The 20307-nt window shown below is 43.0% G+C and overlaps 2 protein-coding genes across 2 annotated transcripts; one reads left to right on the top strand and one right to left on the bottom strand.

Moving 5' to 3' along the window:
• Nucleotides 1-307: 307 nt before the first annotated feature.
• LOC149274869 (RWD domain-containing protein 2B-like) lies at nucleotides 308-2781 on the bottom strand. Its single transcript, XM_089505178.1, has 4 exons — nucleotides 2575-2781; nucleotides 2266-2333; nucleotides 1370-1735; nucleotides 308-527 (listed from the first exon to the last, which is right to left on the bottom strand). Exons 1-4 carry the CDS (start codon nucleotides 2779-2781, stop codon nucleotides 308-310), a joined length of 861 nt encoding a protein of 286 aa, XP_089361304.1.
• Nucleotides 2782-5348: 2567 nt separating this feature from the next.
• On the top strand, nucleotides 5349-18695 carry LOC149274868 (ubiquitin carboxyl-terminal hydrolase 16-like). Its single transcript, XM_089505170.1, has 18 exons — nucleotides 5349-5400; nucleotides 6346-6524; nucleotides 7415-7518; nucleotides 8002-8115; nucleotides 9481-9500; nucleotides 9652-9818; nucleotides 10194-10280; nucleotides 11004-11137; nucleotides 11742-11829; nucleotides 12966-13038; nucleotides 13446-13537; nucleotides 15293-15349; nucleotides 15601-15753; nucleotides 15914-16754; nucleotides 17311-17405; nucleotides 17647-17733; nucleotides 18322-18478; nucleotides 18571-18695. The coding sequence occupies exons 1-18, from the start codon at nucleotides 5349-5351 to the stop codon at nucleotides 18693-18695; spliced, it is 2625 nt and encodes an 874-aa protein (XP_089361296.1).
• The last annotated feature ends 1612 nt before the right edge of the window (nucleotides 18696-20307 follow it).

The raw sequence follows: 20307 nt of genomic DNA, 5'->3' as shown, positions 1-20307 counted from the left end.
GGGAAGCCCCGGGAAATTCAGTAATTGGTCTCAATTGGTTTATACATTTTGGGAATCGCAGAAGCGACCTTATATGGATGATTGCGCAATATCCCTCCGGCCTCACAATGGGGATCAAACGTTCCTTGACTAGAGTTGGCCAGACAGTCCGGACAAGCTAAGATTTCTTCTCTAAACTATGCATGAGGAATGACATTTTATATATATTTCAAAAAATAAAAACACATTAAAAAGTTCGGTAAGAAAGGATATGCAACGAAGGCACTTCTTTAAATTCCACAGTTTTCTACGCAGTTAGAAAGCGCCTTCATCGTCCTTCGATCCCAAAATACATGGGGAAGACGTTAGCGCATCCATTTTCATTGAGGAATTGATAGAGCTGGCCGAGGTCCATATGGTTGCCTCTAGGGCCGTGCACGTCAAATGCTTTCTCCTCCACGGCGGGGAATTTTCTCAGATTCTGGCCCGTCAAAGGAATATCTTCGCGATGTCTGATTAAAATGCGCTGCCATGTAAGTTTTCTTATTCTGTTGTTAGAAGAAAAAAAGATGTTCTTAATTAATGTTGACTTTGCTGATTTCAAGAAGAGAAAACCCTTTCCTGACTGACATTGGTTAATTTGGGGTCACTTGGATTAGAAATCCAGCACAGACAGGGTTAATGTTGTAAATGACTATGGAAGTTAGAAAATGCTGATTTTTAATGAATCTCTTCATAGACGTACAGAGACCCTTTATCACTCCCATCACGCCTGTGTTCCAATGGCCCGTTATCACTCCTGTGTTCCAAGGGCCCTTTATCACTCCCATCACTCCTGTGTTCCAATGACACATTGTGTTCCCTGATCCAAGATTAAGTTTAAATGGCTAATTGATTGTTAGAAAACCCCTTTTGCGATTATGTTACAGCTAGAAATTTTTAAATGTTTTCCTAAGAAAACAGCTAAGCGACCCCAAACCTTTGAACAGTAGCGTATACGAACAAAAAATAATTATAAGCAGAAGCCGGCTGCTTGTCACCTCCTCTAGCAGCCATGTTATTTTTCACCTCTCCTGTTAGTCTAAAGAGCCGTGATACATTCACATTCTCAGATCAGGTCTCCTCGAACACATATGTTTGAACAGAGGACACCAACTTTTCTAAGAACATACCTAAAACACGGGTTCAGCCATCATTAGGGACACTAAAGCTTCAATATTAAGTATGGAAATGATATAACTGGTTGGAAACGTGGAAAGTATAGCTGTGAAGTAAGGTAGGAAATTGTCAATAATTGGCTTCATTAACCCATTAAACTCCACTGCGATTTCAATGTTGAAATATTAAAGCAGCTGAAGCAGTTCCCCCTGTATTATCAGCAATCACACACCTGGACCAAAATTCTTCACAGGAATCTTGAAGTCCTTCCACGCAGACAATCCCAGGTTTACCAGGCATGCTAAAGCCAGTAAGATCCAGCTCTTTAGACCACTCTAAAATATTTTTCCTCTTTTGTTTGTTATAAATATGATGACTGTAAATCCATAATCTAGTGAATACACAATCTTCCGGAGTGGCTACACTTGGCTGTGGTTCTGACGAAGATATCGTGTCCGCGTTAAGATAACTGTGAGCGTTTTCTTTGACCCACTCAGTGGCTATCAGTATGCAGACTTCCCCGGTACAGCTGCTCTGCAGGTACGTGCTAAGGGCAGCGTTAAGCTGAGCCTGTTGGGAACGGGCCAGCGACGGAGATCTGCAAAAGAAACAAAAGCACCCTATAAAACATTACATAGAACTATCACTTTGCATTATAGAACTATCATTGCATTATAGAACTATCACTTATAAAAAAATAAAAAAAAAATACATTAACAGGTGTATAAAGCCTAAGGCTCGTTCTCTGCAAAGTGTCTCCGCATGAAACGCTCTGCAGAAATGCTTGTCCCCAATCCTTTCACTGATCTGATGCACCAACCTGGCTTCCGTAGAATGCATACGGAACACGTAGGCCCCTGACAAATACCCCCGAGCACATAATGGGACTTGTACACGTGCAGACCTCCAGCAGACATGTATACACAAGCAGCGTTCGTATCGATGGAACAGAGCGACAGTGAAACAAACATATTTTGCTTCATTGACCTCTGAAGAATGAAGACCCTCTTTTAAAACATCATCATTACAAACATAACACAGAGCAACCCATCTTTCACCGGTTACGCATCAAGTAATAAATGCTAGACATGATGCAAACAGCTAGTCAGGGAAAGCAGGAGATATTACCTGACCCGGATTTCAGGGGGCACAGCAGGATAGTTGAGGGGGTACGAACAATGCAAGCAGAGAACGTGCTGAAAGAAAAAAGGGGAAAGTGAAATGATATTTTTTTATTTTTTTTTCTTTGATTCCAGCAGCTGTTACATGTATACGTAATCAGTTATCTCTTGGTTTAGGTCGTTTGTGGTAATTAGGTTTATCGATAGCCTGGTCTTTAACTTTTAAACTTTTGGAATAATGTCTGCTGGTTTTTTGAAGACAACAAGAAAGGTCTCTTTTAAGTCGGCAAATAACAGCAGCCATGGAAAGCTTTACCTTTGCATCGTCGCTGTCCTCCAGTCTCACATTCACTGTAAACTCGATTTTGGAAGCCGGCGTCAACGGCAGTTGTTTTTCTACAAAATCTCTCAGCTCGGCCAGGGCCAGCTGATCAGTGACCACAAACTCATCTTCAGAGGGGAACATGCTAGATAACAACTCCAGCTCCGATAACTGAGCCTCCGCTTCCTCCGGACTCGTCATCTTCAGACGGCATCTGGTGACAAAAGTTACAATATTAATATCCAGCATTCAAAAAACACATCGATGCTTGCAATGCAGGCGACCAATAAGACCGAGTGGACCGCAAGCACCTTCAACTTCTCTTATAGATCAACATATTCTATAGCATTACAATATTAAACTAGTAATACTCTATCACATCCCAAGCAAGGGGAAGCCAAAGAGCGGCTTTTCCATCGAGACCCAGACAGCTTTAATGTGGGGAAATCTTTAACGTGATGTCACGAGTTGGGTGCTAACCCTCTGAAGATGAATCCACGTTCTCATACCCACTGGTGAGTTTTTTCCTGTATCTTGACGAATCTAGATTTGGTTTCCAATAAGACGTTACCATTACATTTCGAGCAACGTAATCCGCAATACTTCTCACCGACTGAATGCGGTTTATAGATTTAAGGTAACGTTGTTTTTAAAGACGGTTTTAGATGATACGTAGTGACGCGTCTCTATATCAAGTCGCCAAAGAAGGAAACTTGCGTTTGAGGGGGCGGTTAGAGACGTGGCGTTGCGGTGTCTTTATATACGACCCATTGACAGCTTTCTTTTAATTATGGCACTTAGAAGACGGCGAATGTATTTTATTTGCACAATTTGTCTATATATACGTATCACGTTCTGAACTCTGAGAAAAGAAGGCCATCAGGGGCGGAAAAAGAGACAAAAAGCCGTCCCAAAGAGGTTTACTCACTTAAGGGAGCTTTAACAGGAGAGTTGTGGTTTCAGCTCTTTGAATTCACAATACATTATCCTCTATAACTTCTACCGCAGGAAGGGCTTGGCTGGCCCTGTATAATGTATGGTTAAATCAGGAAGATCCACAGACTGAATTATACATTATAGGGGCCAGCTCAACCCTTTAGGTCGTGAGGTCCTGGCCCCTTCTTAATGAATAGAGAAGCAAGGGTGTAAAACCACAACTCTCCAGGAGAGAACAGTGAACAGACCCCTTTCACCCTCCATCAGGCTAAATCAAGATTTCTGTGACACCAATAGGTAGGGGGGGGACATCATCTTTAGGGATAGCTCTTGGGGCTTTAAACCATACCTGATTTCAGCTGCAGCCACAAATCCAAATCATGTTAAGCTATGCAGAGAAAATCCAAAGGTCTCTCGATGTAAGAGCTAATCTATGGATCGGCTACACGACTTCAGTCGGGAGCAGCCATCTTTGATCCGGGCCAGTATTCTCTGACTAGTGTTCGTACAGCTCATATTAGTTACTGTAAGTACGGAGGACAGAGGCATTATATACCATAATGAAACGAGGAGGCCACGCGCTGGGCCCTGCATATGTACTACTTCTGCAACAATGGAATAGATATATTTCCAGGGATTTCTGACCATATCAAAAATGGCCGCTGTGCGTTCGGTGTGACGTAACTTAATGTCGACTCTACGCACAGGCGTTCGCACCCTCGCGTCATCTCAGCTCTTAATTCCAATTTGCTCTTTCGTCCGCCAATCACAAGAGAGTTCCGTTCTATCCAATCGGAATGTAGCAGATGAGGATGACGGTCTGTTCCGCGCGAGAGGCTGCTGGGAGAAGGGTTGCGAACCGGGAACGTGGAGAGTGAGTGGTGGAAGCCGGCTCCAGTAGAACAGCGGCACGTAGGGGAGTCTGTAGGCTGCTGAGCCCACAGGTACCTTAAAGGGCCCGGTCCCATTCCTATACATATCATACATTTCAGGGCTGAGGAGCCCCGGGGTACACTCATACCCATCAAACAAGTTGAGATAATAGCACCGGGGAGATATGTTATACTTTATCTGTGATATAAATGTGCAGATAATAGCACCGGGGAGATATGTTATACTTTATCTGTGATATAAATGTGGATTGTCAGGATTCGTCACCTGTGCCTAACACATGGGCGTCCGTGTTACATACATGCACCTGTCCCAGTGTTAAACACTCAAGTTGCCCCTCTCCTTGTGGCAGACTTGTATAGGGGCAGCATGACATATGGGCGTATAAGTGTGTATGTATGATATATCTATCTATCTATATATATATATCAGTGCTGTGGGATATGATGGCACTAAAAAAAAAAATAACGGGTATCACATGTGACTAATACTTATGTGACTAAAAAGCCAGTTACCAAAATATCTTACAAGGAGGGGCTTGCGCATGCACCATATTGAATGGTAGCCAGCCTGGGGTAGGTATCTATATTGTAGATCTATTACGTGCGGCGTATGTACTTATAAGTATAAGTATTACATATGTAATATGTATCTATATTATATATAAGTAAAGCATTGACAATATCCAAATATCCAAATGATGTAATGGGTATACCTGAGAACTTGTAGGCCATTTTATGGGAAGAAACAATAAAAAATATTTTCCCCATTTTGAAATCCCCGTTTGATGGATTAATTTTGTAATAACGTCCTTTATCTGCAGACCTGGAGGCCATTGTTGTCAGTCTGCAAAACCAGAACTGCGTATATTTGTGTGACTTTAATGGTATGGGTTTTTGTTTTAGTTACTGTATTTGTCAAAGGAATACTGGAACAGTGCTATGGCAAAGAAAAAAGTGAGAAATATTCCTGCGCAGGAGTCCCCGGATGCAGGTATGGACCCTGAGGTTGAAATATACCTGTACGTTCTTAAAACCTGTGGCAAGAAGCCCATTCGGACATCTTCCTCCCGCTACATTGGAGACCGAATCTATCGACGGCTTGGACTCTCTTTGGTCCTCAGAAGCCAGCATTGCTGGCTTCCTGCTGACTGATTGTGTGTAACGGTGCTCGCTGCGAGCACCAGTACATCGTCACGCATAGAATGCCCGATCATGTGATCAGGCATTCACTTCCGGTAAGTGTATCTGCTGCCACCCACTAAAAATGCATTTGAGGACAGGAGAGCCTCAGCAGGGTCTTTCTTGCAATCGGCATTAACAGGCTATGGAACCCTACTTGCTGATCACCGCACAAACAGATCAGGAGAGGGAGAAAACTAGTTTCTGCCCCATTCCAAAAAGTGGGAGGGGGCAGATTCAAAACATTGCGCAGATCTTACTCTGACCTCTGTTAATATCTGTATTATGTATTGCTTAAGGTGCTTATTCACCTCCGTGTTTACTTTGGGCTGTTGGAAGGATGGCTGCTGAATGTGTGCACCCAGCTGCTTACTTTTCCTATTTTTGTTTCATGCATTGTTTTCTCCATATATTATATATATATATATATATATATATATATTTCATTTAGATAACTGTCCTATAATGAATCAGTCAATATAGCTGTTTTCATTATATTGGAACGCTGAATCGTGCTCAGGTTGTAGCTCGCGTCAATACATTATTTATCCTTTTAAAGTGCCAGCAGATTCCATAGCTCAATAGGGATGAATATAAAATGAACAATAACATAAACACGTTACAATGTGCGTCTCTCCAAAGGAGGAGAGAGCCCCGCTCTTGTGAGCTTGCAGTCTTAGTGAACGCATTAAAGCAGGCATTGCGCTCGGCATGTCATTTTGTATATTTCTTCGTTGACCGATGTCGCCCGTTCCAGGACCGACTTGCAAGCATTTCCGAAAAGCACTAGAGGAAGGAGCGGTGAAAAAGGCGTTGGTGAATGTGGAATACACGGTGTGTCAGGACTGCCCAACAGACGGCAGAGACACGAATGGAGAAGAGGAAGAGCACGAGGAGGGCGCCTCCATCTGGCTGTGTCTAACGTGCGGCCATCGGGTAAAGTACTTTGCCGGCTTTTCTTGCTTTGGCAGCTTGTGAGAAATTATCTTTTATTTATATAGTGCCAACAGTTTATGCAGCGCTTAATACATTACATATGAGAATTGACAGACTATGACAAACCGATACATTAGGTGGAGAGAACCCGGCTCGCAAGCTTACAATCTTGAGATACATTCGGTGAAATGACAACAGATACAACTGTGCTTGGGCAAGAAGCTTACTTAAGGTAACTGTTGGAAATATAGGAAGCTTACAGGGTATGAATAACAAGCTGCTTTACCCGTTACCGGTAGAAATTCTATGACGCTTCATCCTGCAGCACAGTTACACGTAACCGCGTCAGATCGCGGGGTAGAACCTTAGCGTTTCAGCTCGCCCGCTGCTGTTCCTGCTTGGATCCAGGGCCGTGGCTGTCCATCACGCAGTCCGATAAACTGTTAGAAAATTGCTTATGTTATCGTAAATATTATTGCTGACAAAGACATAAGAAAGCAGGGAATGTCTAGTCTATGATATATGCACGAGTTCCCGCCAACACGTCTACTCTATGTTGTTCTATATATATGTGCAAAGGGTCAAGTCTAGGCCATCCTTAATTATGCAGCTTAAAGAGGCGTAACCTGCTTGAAAAGTAACCAATCAGAATGATGCATGCTATTAGAAGTAGATAAGAGGTTATATAAACCCTGCAATTCAAACATGTAATTAGACAACGCTTCGACTTTTGTGTGTTGTGTGCCTTGTCTCGATTATGCGCATGATCTAAATAAAGGAAAACTCTTTCTGAGGAGAATTCGACCATTATTTCAACCAACATAAACTTTGCCAGGAAACGCCATTTTCTCTAATCGCTAATACATCCTGTTTATCTGTTTTATGTGAAGGGCTGCGGGAGGAATTCGGAGCATCAGCATGCGTTGAACCATTACAATACTCCCAGATCCGTCCCACACTGCCTGGTGCTGAGCTGCGACATGTGGAGTGTCTGGTATGTTAAGGGTGCTTTAACGTGTTTTTTAAACTAGAATATAGATTATACACAGTCTGTGGAGCGCGATACTGTTGTGTATATAAAATAGTCATAGTCTCTGTGTCGCTGTACTTGCTGGTAAAAAGAAACCCTACAATGTGTGCCATTAATGCCAAAATATCAAGTATTTTTATGCAACGTGCCACGCTAATCGTGTTATATTATTTAATTAATTTGCATGAAGTTTAGTTGACCCGTGTCATCTGTATATAAAAGCCGCGTCACCTCTCTGTCTGTAACACGGACACACGGCAGCGATGGATGGCAGACCCTGCATTTGCTGTGTTCTTCCTTGTCTTGGGCTCTTCCTGGAACCACCCGACCAAGACCTACAGCCATTTTAATGATGGATACACCGGCTTGTAATACAAAAAATAATTATAGCATAGTCTGTGGGGCTGAGATGTATGCCGCCTTATTTATTTCACTTTATGTTGGTAGGTGCTACATTTGTGATGATGAAGTTCCTTATACCAACACTAACCGGTTAGGCCAGCTGGTGGAATATATCCAAAAAAAGTCCAAGGCGAACACCAAAAGCCGTAATTCAGGTTTGTACCATAAAAAGATGCTAATTTGTTCCTCCTCGTGGAGTCTCCAGATGTAACGCGTTCCTTCGCATTTATTTGACCTCCTGCTAGAGACGCAGAGAGCATCAGCCATGGAAGGGCCGTTTAACACTTCGCTCCTGAGCCAATCTGCCTGGTACTCCACATATTACTGGTTAATAAGGCGACCATAAGGCTATCGTACACTCCCTGCCAAGCCAAAGAAGAAGGAGCTTTGAATGCCTCCGTGTTCATGGTAGAGAGGGGATTGTGCTTTGAGTATATATCATTATTATGATTATTATTATCTCATGCTCTTATGTACGATCGCAGCAAGCAGCGCGTGGCTGTCCAGAATTGTTTTTAAAATCTTTAGCCTGCCGGCGGCCCACAAAGGTCTCTTTGGGCATTAAGCGATCTGTTGTTCTCTAAAAAGCTTCCTGTTGGCTACCCCTGATTTATTCGCACTAAATAATACATTTGGGAGAAGAGTGTGAGTTTCAATAAATCTGTAAATCCCGTTTTTATCTTGTTTTACTAGTAATTTTACACTCCAAATAACTCCTTCTGTAAATATTAACCGGTATTTTCTTGCAATTAGGAAAGATCTTTGCCTTTTCAAACAAAGTTGGCTTCCAAGAAAAATACGTCCATTGTGCCTGTGGGCGTTCCAAGGGTCACTTCTTGGGGAAAATAGTCTTTATTTTTTGTTCTCGGCTTGCCTTTTGGAACTTTTTGCTTTGCTTTGTCTAGTGTTTCTTATGAGAATACAGTGTTCTCGGTGGAATGACTGGCCCGGAGATCTGTGCTATTAAAATGAAAACTCGCAATAGATTCCATAACCTGACTTCCTTTGCCTTTTTAGTTACGGTGATTCCTGCGTTCCAGATGTGAATTCATAGCACCACTTAGGAGTACTGAGACAGCTAGCAATCTTGCATTTGACCCTTGAAGGGCAATTATATTTATTTATATAGCGCCAGCAGTTTCCATAGAGACAATTTAATCTCCCCGACACCCTTACTGTAGAAGGATGCATATTAAATTACTCTACGGGTACTTAATATGCGTTCTTCCTCAATAGGAAAAATAAAATAAAAGCACTTGCCTGACAGAAGATACAGCCCTGCCGCTGCCACTTCCTACCTGGTCCAACTATTCTTGCCATCGATTGGCTTCTTGGATCAGTGTCGGAAAAGTCCTCCCGTTGAAATCACTGGGGGGGCTATCCAAACATGGGGGTCTGAATGGTCCCCGACACGCCGTATTCCCTGAGCGGGTGCGCGAGGTAACGGGGCGAGTATGAAACGCTTCTCCTCCGTGACATTTGGCCTGGCTGGGGGCCGAATCCCCCCCCACGCGTTTGCAAAAGGACAACACAGGAATTTAAAAGCACCACAGTGTATCCCATGCGTTAAAGTTTATATAATGGTTCGAATGTTAGTTTAACCCCTTCAGTTGCTACTTATTTTTTTTCAAAACAGGTCAATAAATAATACCGATGCTGATCTGTTTTTCATTTCAGAGCGAGGGGTGGAGACAGCTGAAAAAGCGTCGGAGCAAAATAACAGGAGGACGAGTGATGAAGAAGACCCCGGTGCTCTGGCTAAAGGGGTCAAAGCATCCAACACCCCCAGTAACAATAAAGAAACTGCTGTGAAAGGTCTGAGTAATTTGGGGAACACCTGCTTCTTCAATGCCGTGATGCAAGTAAGCAGAATATAGGATTCTCAATTTATCTTTTCGTTTCCATAATTCTTGGGGAGTTTTAAGTGATATCTTTAAAGATCGTACACAAGAAAATAAGCAAACCTTACTTCTGAAATATAAGGACTGTACAAACATTGCGTTAAGTAAAAGAGCGTTATCACCAATCATTTTCTAAGGCCGGGTTATATACACCACGTGCGCGCTGTTATATACACGCTACACACATATGTGAGGTTTGCTTCATTGTTTCCTTAAGTGTTAATTAATATTTACTCTTTAAATATGTGGGGAACGTATAAAATGAAATTCTGCTTTCATTTGGTGATTTAGAATTTCTTTTCTGTACTCCCCCCCCCCCCCCCATTTTCTCTGAAGAATTTGTCTCAGACTCCAGTCTTACGAGAGTTTCTGAATGAAGTAAAAATACCTCGTAAAAGCGTGGCCATCGAGCTGCCCGACTCTGTAAGTACATTGCATGCTACAACCTCCTTCAAAGTCATGTTTCAGTGTCTGAAGGGTCTGCGGTAACATAACTGCGATTTGGGGTCCTGTTACCTGTCTAGTAGACAGCGGTAAGGGATTCAGCTTTTTCTCCTCTCTGCCATCTTATGTGCCATCCCTGAAACATGTATACAGGAGAACCCATTAACCATCAGTGTGACGGAGATCAGTGTTATTAAATGCCACCAGGTCCAAGCCTCCCTCACACACAGAGCACATATTGGCGCCGATGCCACACCTGGAAAGCTGCATGGGGCAGACGCAAGACTTTGGGGTATCATTGAGACAATCAAAATATCTGAGTTTTGGGCCCTTTGACACTTAAGTGGCCTTTTTTGAGAGTTTTAGCTAAAAAAAGTGTATTGTGTTTTGTCGAGGGATCTGTCACCTCTACAGCTTCGCTTTTATTAAACCTGTAGCTATAGTTTTTGTGTAATTTGGGTTTAATTAGTTCACTGAACTGTAAGGGATCCGGGAAGGTTACAGATTTGGGTTATAATTCGTAGGATTTGCTGCATGCCCTCTGCTCGTCTCAGACGTGAAGAAACCGTATCAGTGACCAAGAAAAAGTCACCCTTACCCACCGATAAAGTGTTCCGTAGGTGCTTTGAATGTAGCGCGTGGCGCGTTGATTGCATTTGTTCTCTTTAGTGAGGCCGTTTCGAATGATTCTCTACATTTCAGTCTTGTGAAGAAGTGATCGTGGAGCTGCTGCCGGGGCCTCTCACTTTAGCGATGTGCCAGTTTTTGACCGAAATGCAAGAAACCAAAAAAGGGCTGGTGACCCCAAAAGAGCTTTTCTCTCAGGTCTGTAAAAAGTGAGTATACAAAAAAAAAAAGCTATTTAAATGTACCAGCCACCAAACGTATTAAAAGGGCTGTTCCTCCCACTCTGCTAACTTTTAACACTTTTAGAATTGCAGCGTTAAGTAAAAATGGCCGATCAGCCGACAAATTAGATCTCTATGTAGAGAAGTACACTGGGCTACTGGCATCAGATGGTTATGATCCTTTAAAATCAATTTATTCCTTTTTGTCTTGGTTTTTTTAATGTATGGATCATAATTATGTTGCAGTTTGTGATGTGATGTCACAGGTGTTAATCTAATATTTGATGTCTTGATGCTTTTTAGCTCAAAAAAGTAAATAAATTCCATTGTTCTTAGGTGTATTCTCTGAAATCGATCGTGTTCAGTTTGTTAAATGTCTCTTGTTTTGGCAAATCATTATCTCAACTTTCTATTGTGAGCCAGAGAGTCGTACATTTTTTTTCCTTTTTTCAACAAATTCATATGGTTATTACTCCATCAGGATAAAGAAAACAACACTTTTCTACTGTGGGCTGTTTGAATGTAATTGGGTTTTTAACATGTTTTGTTAGTTAACATTAACACTGTAGCTGCCGACATGTTTTCATTCTAGAGCTATACGGTTTAAAGGATATCAGCAACAAGATAGCCAGGAATTGCTTCGCTACCTCCTGGATGGAATGAGAGGAGAGGAGATTCAGGTAACAAAGTAGAGAACACAAAGGTTGGGTGGTCGTGTAGCTGGTGTATATGGGTGGTCGTGTAGTTGGTGTATGTGGGTTGTCGTGTAGTTGGTGTATGTGGGTGGCCGTGTAGTTGGTGTATATGGGTGGTCGTGTAGTTGGTGTATATGGGTGGTCGTGTAGTTGGTGTATGTGGGTGGTCGTGTAGTTGGTGTATGTGGGTGGTCGTGTAGTTGGTGTATATGGGTGATCGTGTAGCTGGTGTATATGGGTGGTCGTGTAGTTGGTGTATGTGGGTGGCCGTGTAGTTGGTGTATATGGGTTGTCGTGTAGTTGGTGTATGTGGGTGGCCGTGTAGTTGGTGTATGTGGGTGGCCGTGTAGTTGGTGTATGTGGGTGGCCGTGTAGTTGGTGTATGTGGGTGGTCGTGTAGTTGGTGTATGTGGGTGGTCGTGTAGTTGGTGTATATGGGTGATCGTGTAGCTGGTGTATATGGGTGGTCGTGTAGTTGGTGTATATGGGTTGTCGTGTAGTTGGTGTATGTGGGTGGCCGTGTAGTTGGTGTATGTGGGTGGCCGTGTAGTTGGTGTATGTGGGTGGCCGTGTAGTTGGTGTATGTGGGTGGCCGTGTAGTTGGTGTATGTGGGTGGCCGTGTAGTTGGTGTATGTGGGTGGCCGTGTAGTTGGTGTATGTGGGTGGCCGTGTAGTTGGTGTATGTGGGTGGCCGTGTAGTTGGTGTATGTGGGTGGCCGTGTAGTTGGTGTATGTGGGTGGCCGTGTAGTTGGTGTATGTGGGTGGCCGTGTAGTTGGTGTATGTGGGTGGCCGTGTAGTTGGTGTATGTGGGTGGCCGTGTAGTTGGTGTATATGGTCTGAACAATCTGTGATACCCAACTAGTTTGTGGTAAGCGGTAGAAGTGATCACCGAGTCATTTCATAGGGTCTTTCAGAGATCGCTGCTTCTACTTAGTCTGACACGCAAGATAAGCACCTACAAAGGTTTCTGTGCTTAGAATGACGGTGATTGTATTAAGTGTGTATTCACTGTGGCCACCAGACAAAGACGTAGAGGTAGTGAGATAACAACATGACATAACCCCATCGCTTGTCGTTTGCATGTGAGTTTTAGCTTTCTGCATTCTTCTGTATTCTAGAGAATAAGTGTGGCAATGACCAAAGCTTTACATGACTCTACAGACGAGGAGGAGATAAAAAAGAAAATTAAAGGTACGTTTCCCAGCATGTGAAATAAGCGTTACTCAAATGAAACCCTTTTATATTCAACATCAAATTAAAATAATTTGTATCTCTTGGCCATGCGTTTAGCTTTGTCAGCCGATATCGTGTGTGCGTGCGTGCGTGCGTGCGTGCGTGTGTGTGTGTATGTATATGTATGTATATATATATATATATATATATATATATATATATATATATATATATATATATATATAAAGGGAAATTCCAATTCAAGAACAATGAATGCATATAACAGCACTTTGTAGGTACTCTCATATGCACTCATTCAACCTAAAAAAATTATACTACTTGCATTATGGGAAAGCTGCAGCTTCCTCCATCCTCTCATAATTCTCACCACTGATTTTTAAATACACCTCTTTCTTTCTGCACAGACTGCGAAAAGCGTAGAGCGATCCCGAATTTTGTGGACAGATTATTTGGAGGGGAACTTACTAGCACAATCGTGTGTGAGCAGTGTCGTACGGTACGTGTTCGCCTTATAAACGCAGATCTCTTTTTAGTGTATCATTTAGTAAATGTAAACCTGAATGCACTAAGAACAATTATCACCTTCCCCGTATATGTAATGGACGAGAATCGCATTTTCAGTATCTTTAATGAAAACTCAATTAAGCTTAATGATGATTTCAGTGACTTGGATATACAGCAAGTTGACCAATGGCCAAATTTAGATTTTTTAATGAGTGTCCTTGGATCCCAACCAAGTTCATTGCGAATGACCGTGTTCTGTAGTAGAAATAAGTCCATATTCGTGTCTCTTAGAACTAACCAAAGCAATGCTTCTGACTTTACGTTTCTACAACCTAATGGAGTAACTGGATCACGTGGCCTAGTGAAATCACCCGCTGAACGCCTTAAGATCGGAAAATGCCGCCCCGTACCCTGATGCCCATGAGCAGCTCCATAGCGTCGTCATGCAAACTGCTGCGCTATATGGACAAAAGCATTGGGACGAACCTCTCGATTATTGAATTCAGGTGTTTCAATCAGGCCCATTGCCACAGGTGTAAAAACTGAAGGACCCCGCCGTGCAGTCTGCATTTACAAACATTCATGAAAAAAATGGATGGTTCTGAAGAGCTCCGTGAATTCATGCGCAGTTTGTGAAACACTGGATGGTAAGTGGTATTATTGGAAAGTGGAAGCGTTTAGGAACAACAGCGACTTCGCCGCGAAGCGGAAGACCAAGCAAAGTCACAGAGTGCTGAGGCGCATGGTGCGTAAAAGTCACCAACACTCTGCTGATTCCATAGCCGAAGAGATCCAAACTGCCACTGGAATTAATATCGGCACAAAAACTGCAGCGGAGATTCAGGGAATGGTTTTCCACGGCTGAGCAGCTACATGCAAGTCTTGCATTGCCAAGTACAATGCCAAACGTCGGGTTAAGTGGTGTAAAGCACGCCGCCGCTGGACATTGGAGCAGCGGAAACCTGTTCTGTGGCGTGACGGCTCGCGCTTCTCCCGTAATCTGTTGAGCGAGTCTGGGTTTGACGGATGCCAGGAGAGCATTACCTGTCTGATTGCGCTGTGTAAACTGCAATGTTTGGTGGGGAGGGATAATGGTCTGGGGCTGCCTTTCAGGGTTTGGTCCCCTTACTTCCAGTGAAGGGAAATCTTGAGGCTTCAGCATACCCAGACATTTCGGACAATGCTATGCTTTCCAGCTTTGTGGGAACAGTTTGGGGAAGACCCTTTTCTGTTCCAGCATGACTGTGCCCCAGCGCACAATGTAAGGTCCACAAAGACAGGTTTGATGGATTTGGGGTGGAATAACTTGACCGGCCGCACAGAGCCCTGACCTCAACCCTATCAAACACCTTTGGGATGAACTGGAACGGAGATTGCGAGCGGGACCTTCTCATCCAACATCAGTGCCGGACCTCGCAAATACTCTCTACTGGATGAATGGCCAAAATTCCCACAGAAACTCTCTTCCCAGAAGAGTGAAAGCTGCAAAGGGGGACCAGCTGCATATTAATGTCTGTGTATTTAGAATGCGATGTCATAGAAGTCCCTGTTGGTGTAGTGGTCAGGTGTCCCAATACTTCTGTCCAGATAATGTGTGTAGGGTCTTCCCGCAGCTTAGCGCCGGGGTGCGTCGTACAACAATCTTTTGGGTAGTTTTATTGTGTAATTAAATAACAGACCATTACATGTTCTAACATAAAAAGTTGTTCTTTGCTTGTGGGAATTAACATTGTTTCATTTCCTGAAGGTGTCTTTGGTCCATGAGCCATTTCTTGACCTCTCCCTCCCTGTTCTGGATGATCTGGTAAGAATAACAGTAACCTACAAAATATAGGCATCTATCTCAGTCATTGTACTGCTGCTACCCCATATACCCCATATAGGAATGGAAACTATGAATGCCTTGTTTGCATGTTGTATATTCTCAGCCGAATGATGCCAACCTAAGAATATTTATTGTGGCGCTAATGATCCTAAGTTTAAAAACCAAATAGCATGTGTTGCTGTGTAGATGGTGAGAAATGAATGGCCAGTGCCTCGAATCGTGTGTTTCAGCATGTAAAGAAGAACTCCAAGATGGCCAAAAATATTTGCGACCAGAATATTGACGAAGACAATGATAAAAATGTAAAAGAGAAGAGCGACGAGTCTGGACCAAGTAAACATCTTCAGAAAAAGGCCAAGAAACAAGCTAAAAAGCAGGCAAAGGTAAGCATTTGGCATCCGATCGCTGTCAATGGTATTGTTGTTAATTTCAGGTTTCAATTAATTTTATGGTGGGTAAGGACTGGTTGCCCCGTCGAGTTTGGAGGTTTTTGTTGCCGGAACGTTGTTGTGTGTTCTCAACATAGTGTTAATGTTTCCACAGAATCAACGCCGACTGCAGAAGATACAGGACAAGACGGTGGTGTTCAGTGATCTGAATTCCGAGCAGAACGATGACAGTGGCGACGAAGACGCAGCCTCGAACAATCCGATGGAGTCGGAAGGTAATCCAAAACCGGACGATGGATCTGCGGCTAAACAATTTCCCTCGGAGGAAGCCAACGTAGACCGCGTGGAAGGCGACGCTGCATCCGATACACAGAATCCAGAAAATGTCACTAATTCAAGCCTTGAGGATACCGAAACAGATGTAGAAAAACTGGAAAATAATATGGGACTAGATAAAAAAGATTTTGAAGAAAACACTAAATCGGTTATAGACAATGGAGAAAAGAGCATGGAGGACAGTGCGGCAAATCTCGACTCGACTGAGGGTACAGAAAGTCTGAAAAACAATGTGGTTCTAGAAAATGATGAAGATGATGATCACGTGAACGCGGATAAAGCTGAGCTTCCAGCTGGAACATCTTCCACCCTATTTACCGATGACACAAGTGCCTCTAAAACAGAGCGTTTCACCCCCGAAGATCCATTAACAGAAACTTTAAACCAACTCAATTTGGATGCCGATCTGGGACCTGAGCAAATTGAGGTGGAAATAATTGACAAGCAGCCCGCGGCGCAAGTCTACGAAGTAGTGAATGAAGACCCGAAAACTGCCTTCTCTACCCTCTCAGAAAGAAAGAGTCTTCCGCTGGATGAATGCTCTGTGCTTAGTTGTCTTTATCAGTTCACTAGCAAGGAAGACTTGACCGGCAACAACCAGTTACTGTGTAACGAGTGTACGAGACGACAGCTGAATAGACAGAAGAACAATAGTAAAGGTAAGGCAGGATCCCCTTTAATTCATGTAATGATCAACCAACGATTGGCTCAAAAATTAAGAATATAAGTGCGTGTAAAAACCAAAAAAACAATAAGTCTCCTGCTGTGACGGGTGAGACTGAAAGTGGAAAGAATATGCAAACAGTGGTTTGATATACACAACATTTTATATAAATAGGGTTCTAGGTTCGCCAAAGTAGCATCTAATGACGACCCCAAAAATACAGCGGAGCTGTCAAACTGTCTGCGTTTGCCGGTACAAGTACAGATATCATTTGTTTTGCGGGTTTAGCAAGGTTCCTACACCCTGGTTCCCAACCATGAAGCACATAGAGCACAGAGCTAACCTATTTACTATGTGTTCCACCTGTTGTCACTCCTGGAACCTTACTTAGCCCGTGACCCTGTCTCTTGCTGAGCATAGCCTTAAACTCCAACATCGATTCCTTGGGTTAGAAAAATTAACGCGACGGTTGTTTTAATTGACGCTGGTTTTATGCAATAAATCTGGGTTTTTTGCTATATATCAAGTTTCCTGATTTTCCTATGTTCCAGGTGAGAAGAAGTTTGTTTATACGAATGCCAAGAAGCAAATGTTGGTATCCGTGCCTCCTCCCATCCTTACTTTGCATTTGAAACGGTTTCAACAAGTAAGTCTTCCGCGTGTCCGTGAATGTTTTTTGGAATTTGTATCTTTAGTAAAGCCGCTGTGTTTATTCTGCATGCAATCTGATAAAACGTGTAACTACTAACCACTGTTACCACAAAATCAACAAAACTGTGCTACTATTTTAATGAGTTGCTTTGTTTTATCAGTAATTGTTCTTGAAACGATTCTTTGTTGTAAAGCCGTATTTGTAACCCCTTTTTTTTATTATTATTTACCCCCAGAATGGCTTTAATCTTCACAAAATTAATAAACATATAAAATTCCCCGAGTTGATAGACCTGGGTCCGTTCTGCACCGTTAAATGTAAGGTAAGTGACCATTCTGTTAAATCGCTCCATAATGACAAAAGCTCACACTACGTGCCGCGTGTTGGGGGTCCTTTGGAAGTGTAACGATCAGTCACTGTCAAACTTAAGGGAAAGATTTGGGGTTCATTCATCAAGGTGGATCAAGGTTATTTGCAACATTTTGTCTCAACAAGTTAACCTGACATCATACAGGCCGTCACAAGAGTTTCTGCTGCTAAAAGGTCTGTTTTTGCCCTGCATGATGCATAGATAAATGAGTCTCCCACCATTTCCAATACGTTGTGCGCGGTGGCCCTTTTTGCTGTGATATTAGAAGGGCCGCTCGTGTGTGCACGCAATTATGCGCAGGCTCCGGTTTGTGCATCGTATTCTTCTCCAGTCATGGGTTCTGAATGGAACTCGGATGGAAGCCATCCACGCCGCTGGCACATTTGCCCTCTCGGCAGTACTAATGCTGCGTTGCGTTGAAACGGCATAAAAACGCTGAAGGGAATGGGGAGGCCGGGGCTTTTTTCTGTATTCAATATTAAGGACGGTCATGTTTAAAAAGTCCAGGCTTCATTAAAATTTAAAAATTTTTATCCACAGAACATCCCTGAAGGAGAGTCCAGACTGCTGTACTCGCTGTACGGGGTCATCGAGCACAGCGGCACCATGAGATCGGGTCACTACACCGCTTACGTTAAATCGCGGAACCCTAGCGCTCCGCTTTGTGACCTGGTTCTTCGAGGAGCGTTTCCTGAAGGTAACCCTGTTCAACTTATAGAGGCTTCTTTGTTTTTATGTTTATTTTTGTATCGTGAATAACGCATGGAATCTGTTTTTTTGTCTTTATAGAGTCGAGTGCGCAGCCAAGCAGGGGTCACTGGTACCACATCAGTGACAGTCACGTGCAAGCGGTGCCGCTCAGCAAAGTACTGAGCTCGCAGGCTTACCTCTTATTTTATGAACGGATACTGTAACGTTACTGGAAAATCGTTTTCCTAGCCGCTGAATCTGCCAAGGAATATTTATTTTAATTGAACTACACAGACAAGTGGCCTGGGGGGGTTTGGAATGAATATGGGGATTAAATGATGAGCACCGCTGTCAGCCAGAAGTTCCAGCGCTGGCCAACTGGAACAGTAGAATGAATGAGTATTAAGAAGAATGTACTTAATGGAAAGACGGGGCTGACTGGTTCTGGTGCTGCGGCTACCGGACCGCTGCAGTCTCTGCCAGCAGCTGCACTTATGCAATAAATTGTGTGCATTTAATATTATACAAACATTACACGATCCTTTTTGACCAAACATGTTTTTATTATTTGATTTAAACAATAGTTCTGCTATCTTTTATTTTATTTCTCCTTATTTCAATGAAAAGCTGTAGGCAACTTCAAATCCCACACCTCTGGCTTGTGGTTTTCGTACTTCATGGCTGGACCAACTAGTTCTTGGTGGGGGGGGGGGGGGGAATAAAGAACTCTTAAGGGTCTTTAATGCTTTGGCTGGTTCTAACAATTATTCACTAAGGGAAGCGTATGAATGATGTAAATGTCTGCATAATCTTAGCATTCTGATCTCTTCCCTAAAAATACAGACTACTGTATAAAGTGGCCTTTTCATGTAGGCCTGTAGCCATCGCAGGAAAAAGTGGGCTTATATGCATGGTTGCTAGTTAGAAAGCTGAAAAATAAAATAATTCTAGCTATCCCTTCTCCCTGTATATAATGGTTTCCTAGTGCCAGGATATTCACTCGTCCCTTGAAGAGCTTGGAAGGGGAGAAGCAGGAGTTGGGCTTGCCGGTCTTGAAGATGGGTCTGGAACCACTTTCCATGGAATGGGCAGGTGCGAGTGTCCCATAGCAGATCAAGGGATATCCTGCCATCAAATCAGGGAACCCTAGATCAGAACTGAAAGATTATATTATTAATTAAGTGTCTTTTCCTGGTAGCATGGAGCTGTATTGACACCACCACCACTCGAGGTAGGATATGAGCTACTAACAGATTAGTTTTTCCTTCAAATCCAATGACACAATTATATACAAACTGGTATTTACTGGATACAGGTTCTACTACGGCAAGAATTTATTTTTCCTGTAGCCGTTCTTGGTGAGATTCATTAAAGGGAGAGTTGTGTTTTCCACAGCATCCCTTTGCTAAACGTCACGGAGGTCCAGCCTCGATGAGCTTCTGATGCGGAAAGAGCTTGGCTGACCCTGTAAAAGATGTAGTTAAATCAGTGAGATTTTTTCATCCATTGAATTGTGCGATATACAGGGCTTTTCTAGCTGGAGGAACCTGCCGGTGTTGGCAGACATAATGAATAGTGAAGCGACTCTCATGTGAACTCACTCTGGTGAACAAACCCAAAAGCGGGAGACTGGTGGAATTCTAGTCGTTTTGGGAAATTGTCTACCAAACATCACGGCCTTATTTATAGAACTGGACCCTGCCAATAAGAGCCCTGATCAGTCAGGGGCATAGATTAACCATCTTCATTAGGACCTATCAGGAACAGAGGTAACACAATTCCCTCACATAAGAGTTGACAAAAAATGCTAATCCATTACCCTGTGATATGTAACTC

Source organism: Sceloporus occidentalis, unplaced genomic scaffold, assembly GCF_023333645.1.
Source record: "Sceloporus occidentalis isolate IW3139 unplaced genomic scaffold, rSceOcc1.0.p SCAF_314, whole genome shotgun sequence".
In the NCBI taxonomy this organism is placed as follows: domain Eukaryota; kingdom Metazoa; phylum Chordata; class Lepidosauria; order Squamata; family Phrynosomatidae; genus Sceloporus; species Sceloporus occidentalis.
This window is presented reverse-complemented; position numbering and strand designations above follow the sequence as displayed.